Source organism: Haplochromis burtoni, unplaced genomic scaffold (genome assembly GCF_018398535.1).
Source record: "Haplochromis burtoni strain Fernald_Lab_line unplaced genomic scaffold, NCSU_Asbu1 Contig_118, whole genome shotgun sequence".
In the NCBI taxonomy this organism is placed as follows: Eukaryota; Metazoa; Chordata; class Actinopteri; order Cichliformes; family Cichlidae; genus Haplochromis; species Haplochromis burtoni.
Genome location: NW_024582479.1, coordinates 570,987 through 590,792, shown reverse-complemented (window position 1 = coordinate 590,792; position 19,806 = coordinate 570,987). Strand labels below are relative to the sequence as shown.

Sequence of the window (19,806 nt, the reverse complement as noted above, 5' to 3'; positions counted from 1 at the left end):
TTAAATAAGTTAAAATGTGTATTTCTCTTATGAGGCAATGATCAGTTAAGGGTAAACTAAAAGATTCTATATGTAAGAGGCCGTAAATGTCATTGCCTTATTAATCTCTTTACAACAAAGCTTCTTTCATTTGATCATGAGACAAATTCTGATGATTGTCTGTTAAAATGGCTTTTAAATCGAGGATGTTTGTTATTCTTTTGTCCCTAATGCAGAATCACTCTTACCTGCAAAATGCAAGTGTGGCATTAGTGTGCTTTCCCTATTATTGGACTTTGCCTCGTCTATCACCCCATCTTTGTTCTTCAAAGTCACTAATGCCAGAAGGGGTAGTGTTGAGTTTTGATTCTGCATGTCTGCTTGTCTTATAAACTGAATTTGCTCACTCATACTCAACCCAGCCTGGGAAACAAAGCAACAGATGCCCCTTGAGGCTGCAGACACCAGAACTTCCCTGTATCAGTGTCCCATTCTTCGATCTTCTTTTTCTCACTCTAACCTCAGCCTCCGGGTTCTTCCTCGTGACACGTCAAGGCAGATGTCCAGAGTCAATATAAATACACTTCTCTGGTTACTCACTTCTCACACTGACAGTATGATTGAAAGGAGGAGAGGTCATCGTTGCAGTCCACAAAGGTAGGTAGGAGGCCATGGTGAACAAATGGATCAGACACAGGCCTGTCTCCCAGTCAGTTTGAATGTGTGCACCATTTGAAAATAAGGATACTAAATATTTCTTTTGGACTTACAGTTGCGTTATTATCTTAATGTCTTCCTCTTTTATGGTTTCTCACTGTGTTTTGGTTTGCATGGTCATAGAAAACTGCTGGGTTAGGTATAGGAAATGATTATGGGTTGGGTCAGGCGAGACCCTTTGACAGCATTACTCACATGTTAGAAAGTCTTGCTGCTAAAGCCCTGAAGGCAAGCTTCTCCCATGTTTACCAGGAAAGAAAGTGTAGGTTTACCTCCATGTCATACTTACTCCCTGTTGGGCTGACTGAACTGACCTACAAGTTACTAACAAAATTGTTAACGAAACTTCATCTGTTGTATATCATATCACAATTTCTCGTGAGAAAATGTTAAAAATCAATATATCAGTGTTATCAATATATCAGTGTTTGAGTTTATATGAGCTGGAAAGTATGGACACTTCACATTTTGATTGTTGTATTGCAGTTTGCTAAACTTGATTTTGTATAATTCAACTACAGAGAATTGGAGAGGAAAAACTGAGGCCAGTGAAAGTCACAGACAAACACCCAGTCATGAACAACATGAATAGAGACTAACCAGAAGCACTGAAAAAAAATGTGTGGATTAGACAAATGCCATAAATTCTTCTTCTGTCTTTTGAAACCTAAATACATAGTGTCTGCTTCATTATAATGCCATCATGGTCAGACCTTCTCTGAAACATAATAAACTCAGAGATGAATTAATTTTAAAAAAGAAAGAAAAACAATGTTTCACATACATAAAATGAGGCGACTGTAATTTTACAGTTAAACTTTATAAGTTGTTGGCATGGATGAGGTGATTCTCTCTCTTTAATTTATTTTTCTAAAAATGTTGAACAGCTTGAACGCTTAAAGGCTGTGGGGCCATTGGAAGTGTGATCTGTACAGTAAGGTACACCTATTTTAAAAAACATTGTTGCTCTTAACATGCTGTCAAAGAAACAGCATTTTTTAATATCCAAAGAAAATGTTGTCATTGATGCCAGATGTTTTTTCTCCCCTCCTTTTTCCTCTCTCCGTTTCTCAGTATTGAAGTCATTACGGAAACATTCCATTGAAAGGAAAATCAGAGCAAATACGAGCTGTCATTTCCTTAATGAAAGAGCCTGTTACTATTTCTTCATAACTTAGCATTTGGCTGACAATATAGGCTTTATGACACTTTCAATTTACATTTCAATCAGGCTGCTGGGGGGGTGCAGAGGCCTGATAACACAAGGCTCTCACTGATGCACGAACGATAACACGCACACACACACACACACACACACACTCACAGGCACACACGGATCAGGTGGTAGCACTTTTGGATTGAAGCCTGGTGGGTACCTGACCTGAGATTTTGACATGCACACAAAAACCAATGGGCACATACACCATCACCGTCAGCTAACACACAGGCAAGCCCTCCAATTTTCCATTATCATTTCTGGCATGACTTCAGTGAAACATAGGTGAGAAGTGCACCGGTGTAACTGAAACCTCATGCTCAGCCTGTTGACACAGTCAGAGAGTGAAAGGAAGGCAGAGTGGCTCTTTATATCGTGTTGACCCCTGCGAGAAAGGAGAACTGAGCAGAGTTTGAAGGGATCAGTTTGACAGACAGCTGCTGTGCGCAAAAGGCTGCGGTTTATAAAAAAGGTCCAAGCAGGCGATGCTTTTTGGAGACACGAGGCTTTCATTTGCTACGAAGATTTATTTTTTTCTGTCATATTATTGGCCTTATCACAGGCTTGTTAAAATGCCTTTGGTTGAGGGATAGGTTACAGAGTTCAGTAAACAAACAGAACACTTCTTCTCTACATGAAACTCCAGCCTTTTTATGTATTGGCCTCGTGTCCTGTATACAGATTGCTCATTAACCTCTTCAATTTTATTGCATGATTTATATTTTGATTTTGACTTGCATCTCATTGTCATAAAACTAGTATGTACCATATGATGTTCTTGGTTAACCACATGCTTTGAAAAATCTTATTTTCCAAGTAGTAGCACGTGGCTTTTACTACTGATGCCCATTTCTCTATTTATTTATTCATAGTAATAAATGCTAATAGGAGATGTGGAGTATTCCTACATATATGGGACCTTTGATTCTATAATTCATTAATTTTTCTATCGTCAGCACAGAAACAGCATGTCACATCATAAACATGAGTGGTTAACATGCAGAAAAATGTTTGAAATGTTTTAAGTGGGACTCGCACAGGACTGCAAAAAGTCTTGAGCCAGGCCCCATTTCTTTCTTTATTTTGTTTTGAAAATTTAAAGCATGTGTAGGTATTTCAAGGTACATTGAAATACAGTATATAAGGCAACACAGAGCTTGTACAATTCTAACGAGCTTGTAAGTCAATTTTTGGTATGAGCGCCTTTATTCTTCAACACAGCCTAAAGTCTCTTAGGCAGCTTTCTTTTTGTTTCTTCAAGTAGTCTCCAGGTGTAGTTCTCTGGACTTCTTAAAGGACATTCAAAGCTCTTCTTTGGCTGCTTTTTGTTTTGACCTCTGTGAAGATGATCCCACACTGCTTCAGTAATCTTGAGGTCTGGGCTTTGGGGAGGCCAATCTATGACTGATTGTGTTCCATTGTGTGTGTGTTTTCTGTCCGAGTATGCTTTTATTGCATTGGTAATGTGTTTGGGATCACTGTCAGTGTGAGAAATGAAGCCAATCAGATGCTTTCCTGGTCGATCAAAATGCAATGGCCTGAAATGCTGTTCCAAACCATGACAGAGCCTGATGCTGATGACAATTTTAACCAAAAACGTCAAATTTGAATTCATGACTCCCGTCCAGTTCTTGTGTAATTTAGCAACCTCAGTCTTTTCTCCCTGTTTTCCTTCCACAAGACTGGAACTGAGATTAAAAAGCTCAATGATCAACTGAAGGTCCAGCTGGATTTTTTCCTGTTTCTTAAGAATGTGACTTTGGATACTGTTCATCTGTTGTAGACAGTTTTTAATGCCTGCTACTTTTTCTTTGCCCTCCACTTTCCTCAAATTTCTTAATTGCACATACAGATCAGAGATGTGCTGAGATATGCTAAGTTTTTGGCTAATAGCTCTTTGGGACTCACATTGTTGATGTAAAAATACAATGTTATACCTATTTAAACTGTGTAATCTTTGGGATGATGTGTTTTTGTAACAAAACAAAGTGCCCAAAGATGCAATTTAAGGTCAGTTAAAAGGTCTGGACTGTAAATGAGTGAAAAAGTAGCCAATGCCCAAAGAAAAGCTTTGAATGACCTTCAGAAAGCCTGGAGAACAAGACCACTTTAAAATTACAAGAAAGTCTGGCTCCTTGGAAACAAAACATTAAGAAAGAAAAAAAAAACCCAGTGCTCTTGCTTTTTAAAAATCTTTGTCCTCGAGAGGCTCTAAGCTGCATAAGTACATTACATGAACATTAACCTTTACACCATGTATAAGTAATCAAGTTCAGGTACTGCAGATAGTACACACACACACACACACACACACACACACACACACACACACACACACACACACACACACACACACACACACAGGTCAACAGGGAGCAGAAATCCACCGGGCCAGAGGGATGAACGTCTGAGTGATCTCCATGGTTTTTGAGCCAGAGTGAGTCACACTGGGCGCCGTGACCACTAAATCAAAGAGCTGTTTGAACAGCTGCATTCCTTCACACCCCTTCATCCTCTCTTTCTCTTGATGTGCAGTAATTCTAATTCTGGCTTTGCTGCTGACCCAAACCCTGTCCCCTTTCCATGTTCTGGTGTGATGGAGATCAAACTTAATGGAAAAGGAGTGCAAGCAAGTTTAGTCATCCTCTGATAATGAAAAGGTGTCTGTTTGAGTTCCAGTGTGATGATGAGACAGAGAAAGTGCAGCAGATTTATGGACACATGACAGCCCGAGTGAGTCGACCTGCCGTTGCTTTTCACATATACAGCTGCCCTCCTCCACACTCATTTACTGTTAGGCCTTTAGTTTTCAGTGACAGGCGTGGTAATTGGAGCGGTATGGACAAATCTCATACTGAAACAATTCTTTTGTTTTAGGTTTCTGACATTTTACTGGTTCAGTACTACCTAATATTACAGTGCAATCATGTGTAATGATTATATCAATGTTTCTGTTCAATATTTCCTCCACGTTCCTGCCCCGATTTTTAACTTGCATGCTTAGGGTGACGATCCTGATCACTAGGCCAGTTTTATTCTACTCTGCATGAGTATTTAGCAACATAAACAACTTATCAGTAAAGTCTGGCATTTGACATTGTTCCTCCTACTTTGGGGGCCTACAAGTTCAACTTCAGGCCATGCAAACTATGTTACATCTGGCATTTAGTGATAGATCCTGAAAAAGAAATGAAGCATCACAGTTTCTCCATTAAAGTGTCATCTTTGAAGTCATCTGTTAACAGGACCAAACAGAGATGCTTACACTGGCGGTTTCAGGTGGTAGTTTCAGGTGGCTCTTCATTTTGAGAAGTTGTTAGCTTTTTTTTTAATGTAGGTATTTCCTATTGTTATTCACACTGCCTGAAATAAAACAGTGGTTTAAAAGAGAGAGCTAGGGGAACATTTAAGAAACATGTGCGTATTTAATATCCCACCATTATGACTGCATCCTTAGTGAGTATTTGTTGCTACAATCCCAGGAGAATCTTTTGGAAAATTGAAATGTAACTCTGAAACAAGTCATTTTTAAAAAATCTGCTTCAAACCTGAGGAGGAAAAAACACTGAAGGAGTAGTGCCTGCTGCAGCACTAATTCAAAACAGATGAGGTCTCTCAGCTACCATACTGGATTATAGGTTGACTTCTGTAATGATTCATCAGCATGGTGGACCCTGCAGGCTCTGGGATGGGTTTCATTGGTCTTAGTTTTGCTTTATTTCTTATCAAGTTGCTTTGCAGTTCTGTATTTTTATTTTTGAGTCTTGTTTTATTTAACAACATAATTAAAACCAAAGCAAGTGTGGATACAACATGTAATGTATGTAAAAGATGGACGTACCACTGTGATGTCACCTTTTGGACTTTGTATTTTGAAGCCTTAGCATCAGTGTTTTGATCTGATGGTTGAGTTAATTCAATTTCAGCCTCAAAGAAAATGGATGAATAAATTTTTTTCCACAATCATTCTAAACAAAATACCCTGCAAATAAAAAATGAAAAGAAAAATACATTAAAACTTCTTAATCTAGGTGTTTTTAATGAGATTGCCTCACCTAACACATATCGTGTATTTTTACATGTTCATTTCCCAAGAAATTGAAATCTTAAATCAGACCATGCCATTTGAAATCCCAAACTTTCTATTGTGTGATATAAAATTAACAGTTTAAATGACAGTTTTAGTGATTTTACCAACATCCAAAATAATGCTCTTTTATATGTGTTTATTTTTTTTAAAGAAAAGATTATCTGTTTCACTATACACAAGTCCGTGAGGAGAGGAAGCACATTGAGCAGGTACACAGACTGAGAGAAGACAGCGCTAATAAAAAGGGTAATCAGGGAATTGAACACAGGAGGGAAACACAGGTGAAACAAATAAAAACGGTCATGCAAGGGGAGAAATATTAAATGGAACAAACAGGAGACAAATAAAAAATAAAACAGATAAAAGTAATTAACAAATACAGAGGTAGGTAGTCAGCAACTTTACAGTGAGGAAAACACAGAGGGAGCTTGTTTCCACCACTTTTTTTTTTTTTTGGTCAGTGGTGGAAACAAACATGACTTTTGGCCAATGCCAATAAGTTAAAATTTCCAGCCATTATCCCAAAACTCAACCCACCAACTCAAATTTCTGAGAAAGTAACTTGACATGTTGTGTTATCAAGTCGAAACTCTGACATAATAACCCCAAACCTCAACTCATTGAAGACAAACTTTTTTTTCATAGCGGCAGTAACGACCTTCCCTAAAAAACTGCAATTCACAAAATCCAAAAACACTATACAAACCTCAGAAGAAGAAAAAAACACATGGATTTGAAACTAGAGTTCAAGGCCACAAAGAAAGTGTCCAGTAAGGTCACAGATCATCTTAGTGGTAGAGTCATCCTCCGGCTAACTTCCATGCAGGAAACCCTCCTTGCAAACAGAGAAGCCGCACCCGTCAGTATTAAACCAAAAGTGCAGATTTAAGATCTTGTCACCTTCACCTTTTGTGTCACAGTCGTAACCACACTTTGATTGGTTCTTCATTAACTTTTTTAAAGATTTTTTTTTGACTTGGTATAAATGCAATCCTCTACATATGTTTTTAAGCCAAGTTATTTAGCAACAATTCTTTGAGAATCAGAAAACTACTTCAAATTGTCACACGATCAACATTTTTCTGCTTTTTTACACCTAAGGAAAACCACACCGCACGAATGTGAGTCAAATATGAAAAACGTGAAAAACAGAGTTCAACAACAAACACTGAGAGGAAGGTGGTCGGGTGATGAACAATTACGAACATAAGCTGGGATCAGAGCTTTGGATCAAGTATACAAGGTATGTGTGTCTGCCCACAGATCCGCCGGGACACCCTGGATTCCAGTAAGTGCTTTTTACCCTGAACACCACTTCTGCCTTTGAAGCTGTGACTAAAGGCTCAGTCACACAACCACTTCCATCACAGCTAACCATACAGTCATGCCTTTTCTGCTGTCTGTGCCATTTGCCATTAATGTCATGTTTGTTTTTGAAACGCGAAACTATAGATGTTTACAAGTACCAGATAATTAAATGTGCTGTGACTATCAAACACAACCATCATGTGGTTTGTGTCCCTGCTAAAACTAGAAACTCTCCATATAAATCTCATTGAAGCTGAGATATCTGGGAGATTGGTTGTCTTGTGTTGAGAAGTCACAGATTAGAATAGATGGGATTACTGTAAGCAGAGCAAAACAGCAGGACAAATTATCATGTCATAGGAAGAAAATGTGCGTGGTTTTCTTTCTTTTTCTTTCCAAAACCCAAAAAGATGTCATTATAAAAGTCAAATATCTGTGCAATAAAGTCATATTTTCTCTGCCTGACGAAGACAAATACCCTCCAGGACTCATTTATAAATACTCTAAATGACTCTGATTGTATCACGATTTTATATGACCACCTCAAACACAGGACACAACCTAGATCAGGATTTGCCTGTAGAGGACATTCCACAAGGTACCTCTGTGTGGTTTGTATAGTTAATAAAAACTATGAGTCACCATCTAGATTGTAAAAAAAAATTAAGAAGTCTCTTTCAGTAAGAATATACCCAAATGACCTAAAATACCTTTACCCTAAATAGCACAGACACTACAGGCTTTGTTACTTTCCTGGGCATCTTCTGAGTCCTGTGTTTACCAAAAATATACCAGATCTATAACAGGTAAACAGATGAAGTGAAGCAATCAATGAGGGAAAAAAAGCCATGTTGTGACAAACAGTTTAACATCCACAGCCTTGTTTTTTATTTTATGCTATCTTGTTAGCACACAAACTGTCCCTCAGCCTCTGGATCTTCTGTTTGGTCTAGTTTCTGTAAGAGAGACATAATGAAGTCTGTCTTTGTATATGATCTGTCTGACATCTATGTATTACTTACTTCTGATCTAACTTGATCGACTGATGTTCAAAGTGGTAAACAGAGATGGGCAGTAACGCATTACGTGTAACGCGTTACGTGTAACGCGTTACTGTAATCTGATTACTTTTTTCAGGTAACGAGTAAAGTAAGGGATTACTATTGCAAAAACGGTAATTAGATTACCGTTACTTTCCCATAGGAACGCTGCATTGCTGCGTTACTAAAACCGTGATTTTTTTTGCGAGAATGTCTCATGACAGTGACGTAAGCGAGTGCAACGTTCGTGGCAACAGCTGTGTGCAGATCAACAATGGATCATATATCGAGTTCAATTCAGTTAAATTCAATTCAATTTTATTTATATAGCGCCAAATCACAACAAAAGTCACCTCAAGGCGCTTCATAGATACAGAGAAAAACCCAACAATCATATGACCCCCTATGAGCAAGCACTTTGGCGACAGTGGGAAGGAAAAACTCCCTTTTAACAGGAAGAAACCTCCGGCAGAACCAGGCTCAGGGAGGGGCGGGGCCATCTGCTGCGACCGGTTGGGGTGAGAGAAGGAAGACAGGATAAAAGACATGCTGTGGAAGAGAGACAGAGGTTAATAACAGATATGATTCAATGCAGAGAGGTCTGTTAAGTGCAGGAGAGAGTATGAGCGTGCAGCGTTTAAAGCGTGGAAGTACTGACCTTACTTTGAGTTTGATTCCATAAAAAGTGACAAAAACATTAGTGTCCATTGTGCGTGGGAAGAAAACATCTTTTTACAGCGGAAAAAACCCCCCCTAAACGTCCAAGCAAGCACCGAGTGCGCTATGACGTAATGGGAAACTCACAGAGAAACTCGCGGATTCTTCCACTGACCGCTGCGGCACACCTGCACCAGGGTAAACCTCCGCCTACCTCACTCCTGCTTTACAGGTGAAACTAGAGCAAAAGGACCGCTGAATCTTTGACTTTATTTATTTTCTGCTGTGTTTTACTTGCATCTATTTGAAAGACTGAGTGTAAACACAAAAAAATATTTTTTATGTGCTGGAATGTGCAGAAAATAAGTTTAAATATTAAACTAATTTCTTCCAGTCAGAGAATGTTGCATATAATTAAATTTTTGCTTGATGCATGAAGTTAAAAGGTTAAAACTAATAAAACAAGTTTTAAAAAGAGACTTTTCCATTTGATTACATTGTGTATGATGGATTATGCAGAAAAAGTAGAATTGGGCTGACAGATCTATCGCTTTATCACCTCTTTAGGTTGTAAATCGTGTTTTTAAAAAGTAACTAAGTAATTAATTACTTTTGAAAATAAGTAATCAGTAAAGTAATGGGATTACTTTTTTGGGGAAGTAATCGGTAATTAGTTACTGATTACTTTTTTTAAGTAACTTGACCAACACTGGTGGTAAGTTTAATTGATCCAGTGAGACTTTGGCATGAACATCTGCATCTGCAGCCATTAAAGGAGGGAGATGGTATTGGAAGGTCACTTCTGGTCTAGCTCATTTGTTATTGTATCATCTATAGGAGCTCAGAGGACAATCAATAAATCATTTATCACCCTTTTTTAAATAATAAATTCGAATGAAAATATTATTTTAAACTTCACAAAACTCTTTGAAAACTAAAAGTCTTCATCTGTAACTTGAAAATGTCTGAGGCTAAAAACGAAATATAGTGTGTACTATATATATATCCTGTGGCTTAATATTTTATGAGAATATCAAAACTTCTCTCATATCTGCACATAAAGCTCCACTCCAGGTTTAACTGAACACAATCTGCTTTGTATAATAATGTGTGTTGGAAATAAAAGCCAGCCACCTCCACTAAAACCACACAGACCATTTTCACGCATGAACTGCCGCTCTGAACTTGTCTAGACATTACCACACAAAGGTACACGTGACAACACTTGGGACAGTCTTTAATCTGCCAGCTCCCTAGTAAAAAGTCCATGTGATGCCTGATTGGGCTGATGTGAAAAATATCAAGCAGGTAACTGTCCCGAGAAATCCCAGCTAGCGAGTGGGAGTCATGTCTCCTGGGTCCTGCAGGCTTTATCTGGGCCCCTACGTGCCTAAACCGAAGAAATCTTTGGAGTGAGAACATCTCCAAAGATTACTGTGCTAAATATCAAAAAGGGCATATTTGGATAATTTATCAACCGGATTCCTCCAACATTGTCTGGAGGTCATGTGTGAAAATGTCTACAGGCAGGCAATGCAAGCATGGAGGCAATCAGGCATCTGCCAGCACACAAGCTGCAGATACTAGAGCCAGGTCTTTTCAATTAGACACAATAAGACAGTGGTTTATATGACTGACCATCTGTAATCGGACAATTACTGGAACTGCATATGCAGTCCATATGATTCTCATCTCTTCCTGTTCTTTTTTTCGTGCCTGATTCAACACTTCATCAAAATGTGCTTTCCACTACCAATATCCACAGTTTAGGTCAGCTATTTTTCTCCCTGACTGATTACAGCTCAGGACAGGCCCTGGTTTCCCATCTAGAATCATCTGTGGATTTGCCAAAACCTCGTTCAAGTTAACTGAACTGATCCTATATCACAGCTGTAGTCCTTCTGTCCCGCAGGTACTTGTCTACTTCTTCTGGAGGCCTCTAGGTCAGCCAAGCCCAAATGGTCTTCTTTTTCAGCTTGACAGCTTCCTTCATCATCGGTGTCCCCTTGATGATTCTTAGTTTGCAGCTCCAACAGGCGCTGACAGCCTACTGACCACAATTCAAGTAACCACCAGCACTGGGTCCAAACGTGGCTTTCTTTGCTTCCATGTCTCTAATATCCTCACAGTGTATCCAAAAATGTCCCGTGGAGGAAAAATGTGCCACAACTACATGTTAGCTGTTCACCCACCCAAGTGTCCAAGAAATCGCACCTCATATCTGATGATACAATCAGAAAGTCAAGCTTTGAACTTTGACCTTAAGTGTTTTGCTGCAAATAAGTAAGCCTGTGATTGCTAATAAGGTGTTTCTAGCACCGGAACCCAACCATGAGGTCTCACAAACATTCAGGAATATTCTCCAGAGACAAAACACACAACTCAGGTATAGTGTCCATTGGGCACCAGAGGCCACAACAAACTCTGGAAAATAGAACTGCAGGAGAATGGAGGCATAAGCCAGACAACTCAACTACTCAACCTCCCACACCAGCACGGGGTACTTCCCCAGCAGAGTGGTTAGCATGGTTCCATCTCACAGACGAAAAGTTCCACACCCAGGTCTCGCTGTTTAACGAGCCCTAGTGGATTTCAGTGGAGAGACCCATCTCCAAACAGGACATGTTTTGTTTATGTTTTTATGCATTCTTCTTTTGACCCAATATAAACTTCTTCTTTTTATTTGTTATATCTTGTTCATGGTGTTTCCACACACACACACACACACACACACACATATACAGTGGGGCAAAAAAGTATTTAGTCAGCCACCGATTGTGCAAGTTCCCCCACCTAAAATGATGACAGAGGTCAGTAATTTGCACCAGAGGTACACTTCAACTGTGAGAGACAGAATGTGAAAAAAAAATCCATGAATCCACATGGTAGGATTTGTAAAGAATTTATTCGTAAATCAGGGTGGAAAATAAGTATTTGGTCAATAAAAAAATACAACTCAATACTTTGTAACATAACCTTTGTTGGCAATAACAGAGGTCAAACGTTTACTATAGGTCTTTACCAGGTTTGCACACACAGTAGCTGGTATTTTGGCCCATTCCTCCATGCAGATCTTCTCGAGAGCAGTGATGTTTTGGGGCTGTCGCCGAGCAACACGGACTTTCAACTCCCGCCACAGATTTTCTATGGGGTTGAGGTCTGGAGACTGGCTAGGCCACTCCAGGACTTTCAAATGCTTCTTACGGAGCCACTCCTTTGTTGCCCGGGCGGTGTGTTTTGGATCATTGTCATGTTGGAAGACCCAGCCTCGTTTCATCTTCAAAGTTCTCACTGATGGAAGGAGGTTTTGGCTCAAAATCTCACGATACATGGCCCCATTCATTCTGTCCTTAACACGGATCAGTCGTCCTGTCCCCTTGGCAGAAAAACAGCCCCATAGCATGATGTTTCCACCCCCATGCTTCACAGTAGGTATGGTGTTCTTGGGATGCAACTCAGTATTCTTCTTCCTCCAAACACGACGAGTTGAGTTTATACCAAAAAGTTCTACTTTGGTTTCATCTGACCACATGACATTCTCCCAATCCTCTGCTGTATCATCCATGTGCTCTCTGGCAAACTTCAGACGGGCCTGGACATGCACTGGCTTCAGCAGCGGAACACGTCTGGCACTGCGGGATTTGATTCCCTGCCGTTGTAGTGTGTTACTGATGGTGACCTTTGTTACTTTGGTCCCAGCTCTCTGCAGGTCATTCACCAGGTCCCCCCGTGTGGTTCTGGGATCTTTGCTCACCGTTCTCATGATCATTTTGACCCCACGGGATGAGATCTTGCGTGGAGCCCCAGATCGAGGGAGATTATCAGTGGTCTTGTATGTCTTCCATTTTCTGATGATTGCTCCCACAGTTGATTTTTTCACACCAAGCTGCTTGCCTATTGTAGATTCACTCTTCCCAGTCTGGTGCAGGTCTACAATACTTTTCCTGGTGTCCTTCGAAAGCTCTTTGGTCTTGGCCATGGCGGAGTTTGGAGTCTGACTGTTTGAGGCTGTGGACAGGTGTCTTTTATACAGATGATGAGTTCAAACAGGTGCCATTCATACAGGTAACGAGTGGGGGACAGAAAAGCTTCTTACAGAAGACGTTACAGGTCTGTGAGAGCCAGAGATTTTCCTTGTTTGAGGTGACCAAATACTTATTTTCCACCCTGATTTACGAATAAATTCTTTACAAATCCTACCATGTGAATTCATGGATTTTTTTTTCACATTCTGTCTCTCACAGTTGAAGTGTACCTCTGGTGCAAATTACTGACCTCTGTCATCATTTTAGGTGGGGAACTTGCACAATCGGTGGCTGACTAAATACTTTTTTGCCCCACTGTATATATATATATATATATATATATGATATTATTTTATATTTTGCAATATTGTTGCATTAGAAAACAAAAACCCCCAAACAGTGTTGTATGAGTCACCTGTCAGGATCAAATGCATTCACCACCCCATCTGTAAAAATGAAACATATGTGGTCATTTCCATACTGTGAGACGCTTTTGAAGATTTTTCTAAAGAGGCCGAATCGGATGTTTGCTCAGGATCTCTCAGAAGACCCCAGTTCTGTTTGATCTTCATAAACAAAGCCACTTTAAAGTGGAAATATACAGATGTAATGTTGCATCTGTATTGACAGGAGGTCACTGAAATCCATTCCAGATTTCAAACAGACTTACTGCACTCAACTCGAACAAAATATTGTCAGTGTTTTTTGGAGTATTCAAAATTAATTTAACTAATAAAACTGTGGATTACTGGTTTAACATTTAGTTCACTTGTGCAAAAAATCTGACCATAAAACCAAATCATCTTTAAAGTCACCTGGTAAGGTTTAACTTATATCATTACAATAAAAAAACATTTTTCAACCCACAAGAACATAAAACTAGGTGCGTTTAATCTCCCCACATGCTGGTGTGTCATATGGTTTTTAGTTGCAAAGGTATTTTGCACTGACGTGACATTTTTAGCAACGTGTTAGTTAATCTCTGAGGAGTCATGAACCCCAGACTTCATTCTGATCCTCGCTCCAAGCGAGGTACTAAAACTGTGACTTCTGCTGCAATAAAAAACCATAAAAAGCACACGTTAAGGGCTCTTACACCAGGCATGCCATATGTGATGCTACATTAAGCTGGGGAGGATGATCGAACAGCCTTTGCCAGATAAAAAAACAGGTGTGTGCTTAGTCGCACACAGATGATGTTCTTTTAATCTTCATACAGATGCACAGAACAAATGATCAAACACACACATGCGTGCACGCACACACACACACACACACACACACGCACACACACGCACACGCACACACACACATTCGAAGTTGTTTTCGCTTCTCTCAATGTGTCCTGCCAACAGATTGGACAAATTAGCTTAAGATAAAGATCATTTCCAGTAGATTGTTTATGTACATGATTGACAGTTTCCTGTTAGTCACTAACATCATTAGACAAATGCAGCGATGTTCAGAAATGAGTGAAGTCGAAATGGATCGAAAATAGCACGAGTAACCATGTGTTATAATTTATATTTACAATTCTGGATTCTAAAAAGATGGTGAGAATGATCTCCAAACTATCTTTGGGCAGAATAAACTCAGAGGGACCGGCTTCTTTCTCAACGTAACACTCTGTCTGACACCGCTGCTTCTTTTCTGTCTTTACTTTTCTGGACTGAATTTGTCGTCTCACCCTTCATCCTATCTTCCATCCTCTCTGCTTCCTTTTTCTCCTTCAGTCCAGTTCTGGAACTTGCAGAAACGACTCTATCCACTAGGAGGCGCTTTAACCGATATTGGTAAAGTTGGTTTATTTACACACAGCTATGCAAAAACACAGCAGATTATTAGTGTACCAAGGGGAAATGTATGCACATGCAGCCACATATCTGATTATCATCATTCACTGCTAAATGATTTAAACGGATTTAAATCGCACGAGTCAACGCTGTCAATTACATTCGGTGAGCTTGACTCCGTGAGCTTAATGTCTTGCACTGTTGAAACCAATTATCATGCAAGACACTTTTCTCTCTCTCTCTCCAGCCGGTTCTATTTGTATGCAAACAGCAAGCGACAGAAATCGGGCCCCGGGGCCGTTCCTCGCGTCAATAAACCATTTCGTATTTACTCAGACGTCTGAAAACATCAACATGTGTTCACTGCCCCCGTGTGAACCAGGGGTTTCGAGCCAGAGCGCACAGATCGGCCTCGAGACGCAGATATAAACCTCAAGGCCTTACTTAGGAAATTCAGTCAAAAACTGCTAAAACATTAGAAAATGCAAAGCTGTGTTGGATCTAATGATAATACGACCTAATAAATATATAAAAATAGGTTACAAACACATTTTCTGCGTGGACCCTGAATAGTAAAAATGTCATATTGGTAGTCCTTATTTATTCAGGGCGAGGTGACTGACCTTTTCTCAGCTGCTGCATGTCTCTGCTGGCCTTTCATGAAAAGGTGAAGCTCTGCGGTTTCCTTGTCTGTCCCAGATGTAAGCCAGTGTTATGGCAGGTTTTCTCATGCGAATGCCTCCTGTTTGTAAGGCATTAAGGACTAGAACATGATAATCTATCCACGGGATCTCGAGCGGCACCCAAAAAAACAATGCCTTTGGGGCATGCTTCTCTAGGGCGACAAAAAGAGACCTCATCAGTCTAACGATAATTGAAATCAGGGATAAATGCTGTAATCAGTGTAGCTTTTGTTAATCACACATATCGGTGATAAATTGCTCTTGATTTAAGTCTGGTAAAGGTATGCACACTGAATTCATTGACATATGAATTATGATCGACAAGGTGACGTTTAATCAGATTACTGTATGTGAGTGTGAGAGAGAAAGCGAGAGAGAGAGAGAGAGAGAGAGAGAGAGAAAGGAAAGGGTGGACTGCAGCAGGGTGGTGGCGGTGGGGTTTATGCAGACAACCTGGGGGAGGGGGGTGGGGTGGTAGGTGCTCATTCACACACGTCAGAGAGAGAGAAAGAGAGACGCAGAAACAAACAGTGCACGTCTCCGTGGATAGACGGAGCAGTGTGCGCAAAAGTTTGGGGTTTTTAAATATCTATCTGGCAAGTGCGGCTTCGTGCACCACGCTCACATTCACCGAACCAGACATCAGGAAAACAGAGGTCAAAACGTAATCCCGAGTTTTATTCTGATGTTTAGCTTCAGGTGCTGGCACGGCGTGGACCTGTTGCTTCAACTTTTGCAGGCAACTTTTGGATAAACTCGCGCAGTTTTTCTTGCCAGAAGGTAGTACAGAGAGGGGAGTGTGTGTCTGTTGGAGGGGGATCCAACATGACCAGCAGTGAGAGGATGATGTGACCCTGTGTAGACTCCTATGACCGCCTCTCTCTCTCTCTCAGACACACGTGAAGCGGCAGCGTCGAGTCCAGGAGGCTGAAGTCAACATGATTCTGTCCGGCGGTTTATCGGATACTTGTCATCTCATTTTACGTGACCGCACGGAGCCCAAGCTGTGGAAATAGGACTTGGTCCATGCTTTTTTGGTATAGTTGCTGCAAACACGTTGTGGTAGAGTAAACACAGGCCACCGTGCACGGTTTGGAGACAGCTACGATGCGGGGCACTTTGGGCGCATTCATTCAGTCCTGCCTCATACTGTTGGTCCGAGCAGACCAGTGGAGGCTGAAGGACTCCGCCAGCTGCGAGCTGAACAGGAAAGTAAGTTGTATGAAGAGAGAGTGTATGAGTGATCACACTGTTTCAGTTTGCAACAGTGTTGCTTTTTGTGTCTTTTCATTTGCTTTTAATTTTGCACTTTTTGCATAACAGATAAAATAGTTGATCTCAGACTGGACCTGTCTTAGATTGAGTTTTTTTTTTACTTAAACCCTCCGAGGGTTAAATCTGCCTTTTATAACTTGTAGAATCAGCCCTGTTTGTTTTTTGTGCAACTACTCACTTATCGTCATTATTTGTTTAATTAATAAATTGATGATCTGATCTTTGAAATCTGAAAAAAAGCTTCCAAATCTCTAATGTAGCTTTAACTTGAAAACTAACAAGCTTACAAAGAAGTGGATTGCCTACAATTTTCTGTCAGCTAATCAATGAACTATTTCTTTTAACACTCCTTTTGTGTATTGGGATTGTGTTATTTGTAGATCTTTATCTAATCTACAAAAAGATGTGTGCATTCATAAAAATAACCTTTCAGTCTCTTTGCGAGTAGTCTTCTTGTAACACCGTTCATCATACCCCAGAGTAACTCAGACCATTTTGAGGTCAGATCCAGCAGCAACAGGAAGGAAAACATTCAGGGCAACAGCCTGTAGTCTGACAGTCACTGACATGTGTATTGTTCATTTGACACTTGGGCTCTAAGTGGCCTGTTAATAAGTCATTATCAGCATGTTAGTGGTCTGTCTAATAAACAGCCACTCACAGACAAAGAGGCAGTTGGTGTCAGACAGGCTGTAATGTAAACATAATGGAAAGACTGTAAATTTGCCCCTTTGTTTCTTTCTCGCTTGTTTTCCTATGTTTTTTTCTTTTCTTAGAGTTGCTATTGTTTAGGTGCTATGTGCTTGGGTGATAATTTCATTACTTGAGCAACTCACAATTAGAATTAATTAGACAATCAGGAACCTCCTACATTAAGGATTTCTATATTTCATGAGATTGTGGTTTAGGACTATCGAACAAACATAAAAAGTAAAATATTTAGCACGTTATTTTGAACCACTCAGTTTATGTTTGTTTGTGGTTACTGTGTGGAGTTTACGTGTTCTCCACATGTCTGTCTACACTGGCTTCCTCCTGCACTCCAAACACATACATGGGATTTAGTTAATTGATGATTCTAAATTGTGAATGTTTGTCTGTCTCCGTGTGTGATTAGCGACGTGTTCAGGATCTATCTTGCCTCTCGCCCTATCACACTAGGGATAGGCTGCAGACCTTCTGTGACCCTGAATTGGATAAGTTGAAGAGGGCCCATGAATGGGTCTGTCTATCTTGATTGTAGCTTTGCTAATATTTTTTTCTTGTACCCACAGCAAACTGACCTAAACTCCTTCCTGTGGATGATCAAACGGGACCCTCCTTCATATTTCTACGGTACAATCCATGTTCCCTACACACGTGTTTGGGACTTTATCCCAGAAAATTCCAAGCAGGCCTTCCAGGAGAGCAATATTGTCTACTTTGAGTTGGACCTAACAGACCCTTACACCATCTCAGCTCTGACCAGCTGTCAGCTGCTTCCTCAAGGTGAGAACCTGCAGGACGTATTACCCAGAGACATTTACAGGAGGCTTAAAAGACACCTTGAGTATGTAAAGCTCATGATGCCTTCTTGGATGACCCCGGATCAGAGAGGGAAGGGACTCTACGCAGACTACCTCTTCAATGCCATCGCTGGGAACTGGGAGAGGAAGCGACCCGTTTGGGTGATGCTGATGGTGAACTCGTTAACCGAGGCAGACATTAAGACGAGAGGGGTGCCGGTGCTGGACCTGTATCTGGCCCAAGAGGCGGAGAGGATGAGGAAGAGAACAGGAGCTGTCGAGAAGGTGGAGGAACAGTGCCATCCACTCAATGGGCTCAACTTCTCCCAGGTTAGTTAGAGAGATGTACTTCTTCATACCGTCTCATCTTTGCTTGTGTGAAAGTGTCAATATTGCAAAAATAACAGAAACACAGTGGTACAGCTGTAATCCTACAGCAGAGACTGTTTCAGATAAATTACACATGATGAGGAGAGTGAGGTGGACACATTGAAGCAATGCTATTTCCCAAACCTACAGTTACAATTTACACAAGCATAAAAAGGTCGCTGGGCTATAATTATCTCCATAGTCAACATTTAATGTGTAGCAGCACATAAGTTTCTAATAACTTCCACAGAGGAGTGATCAACTGATTGGACTTTTAAGATAAACATTATTTTAAGATGTGTGCTTTATCTGAACGCGATTATGTCTTTTCGAGTCTGAACAACATCCATCTCATGCTGATGATGCCAAATGATGTGATGTTACATGAAGCAGCTGGTGGGTTCAGGCTTCGGCCTTCATGCATCAGGCTTGCTTGTTTCAATAAACATCAACCCCCCCCCAACACTCTCATATATTGTAAAATACATCAGCATAAGACACTAGTATGTGTAATATAAATGATTGAGACTGTCCCTGTCCCTCTTTTCCCATAGCTTATGTGGAGAAAGGTGTGGTGTGAGTAATCAGCTGTATAAACATCCAAGCGCTTATTTTTTTACATCCTTTTGTTATTAAGGAAAAATGGATTCTAATAACTCAAGTCTGAAATCACCAGAAAAAAAGGGAACCTTGTTCCTCAAACCTCTCTCACAGCCTTTCTGTTTATCTGTCTGTGCCCCTCGGTGACCCTTTCAGCATTACAAACATGTCTCAAAGACAGCAGCCACTATGAAATCATGTCGCATATTACTGTGGAATTTCTGCCAACACTGGCCGGGAGTTAGAGGGATTACACCATTTAGCCTAACACCCAGAAGCTTAAATTGTTGTTATTTTAAAGGACGCCCTGTTGGCCACCATAAGTCTCAACTCAAACCACCCAACACCACTTATATAAGCATTCTCTAGAGATGGAAACAAGGGTTTTAATAATCTCACAGCACATATAATCAGTCATATGTAAAATGAATTATGCTTTTTTACTTGTTGGTGTAGGCAGTTTAATAGAAATCTTTTTTCCCCATGGCAGTGCTTACATCTTAATAAACACATGGCGTGTGAGTGATAGATGACAGTTACTGTGAAAGC

General features: G+C 40.4%; 1 protein-coding gene across 1 annotated transcript in view; it reads left to right on the top strand.

Annotated features, from left to right (window-relative positions):
- The first annotated feature begins 16,006 nt into the window (after nt 1-16,006).
- The window catches only part of trabd2a (TraB domain containing 2A), a 57,429-nt gene continuing 53,629 nt past the window's right edge, over nt 16,007-19,806 (top strand). Inside the window, exons 1-2 of the mRNA XM_005939471.2 lie at nt 16,007-16,720; nt 18,058-18,618. Of these exons, the coding sequence (XP_005939533.1) occupies nt 16,616-16,720; nt 18,058-18,618 (666 nt within the window). The 5' untranslated portion in view covers nt 16,007-16,615. The remainder of the gene's footprint in view (nt 16,721-18,057; nt 18,619-19,806) is intronic.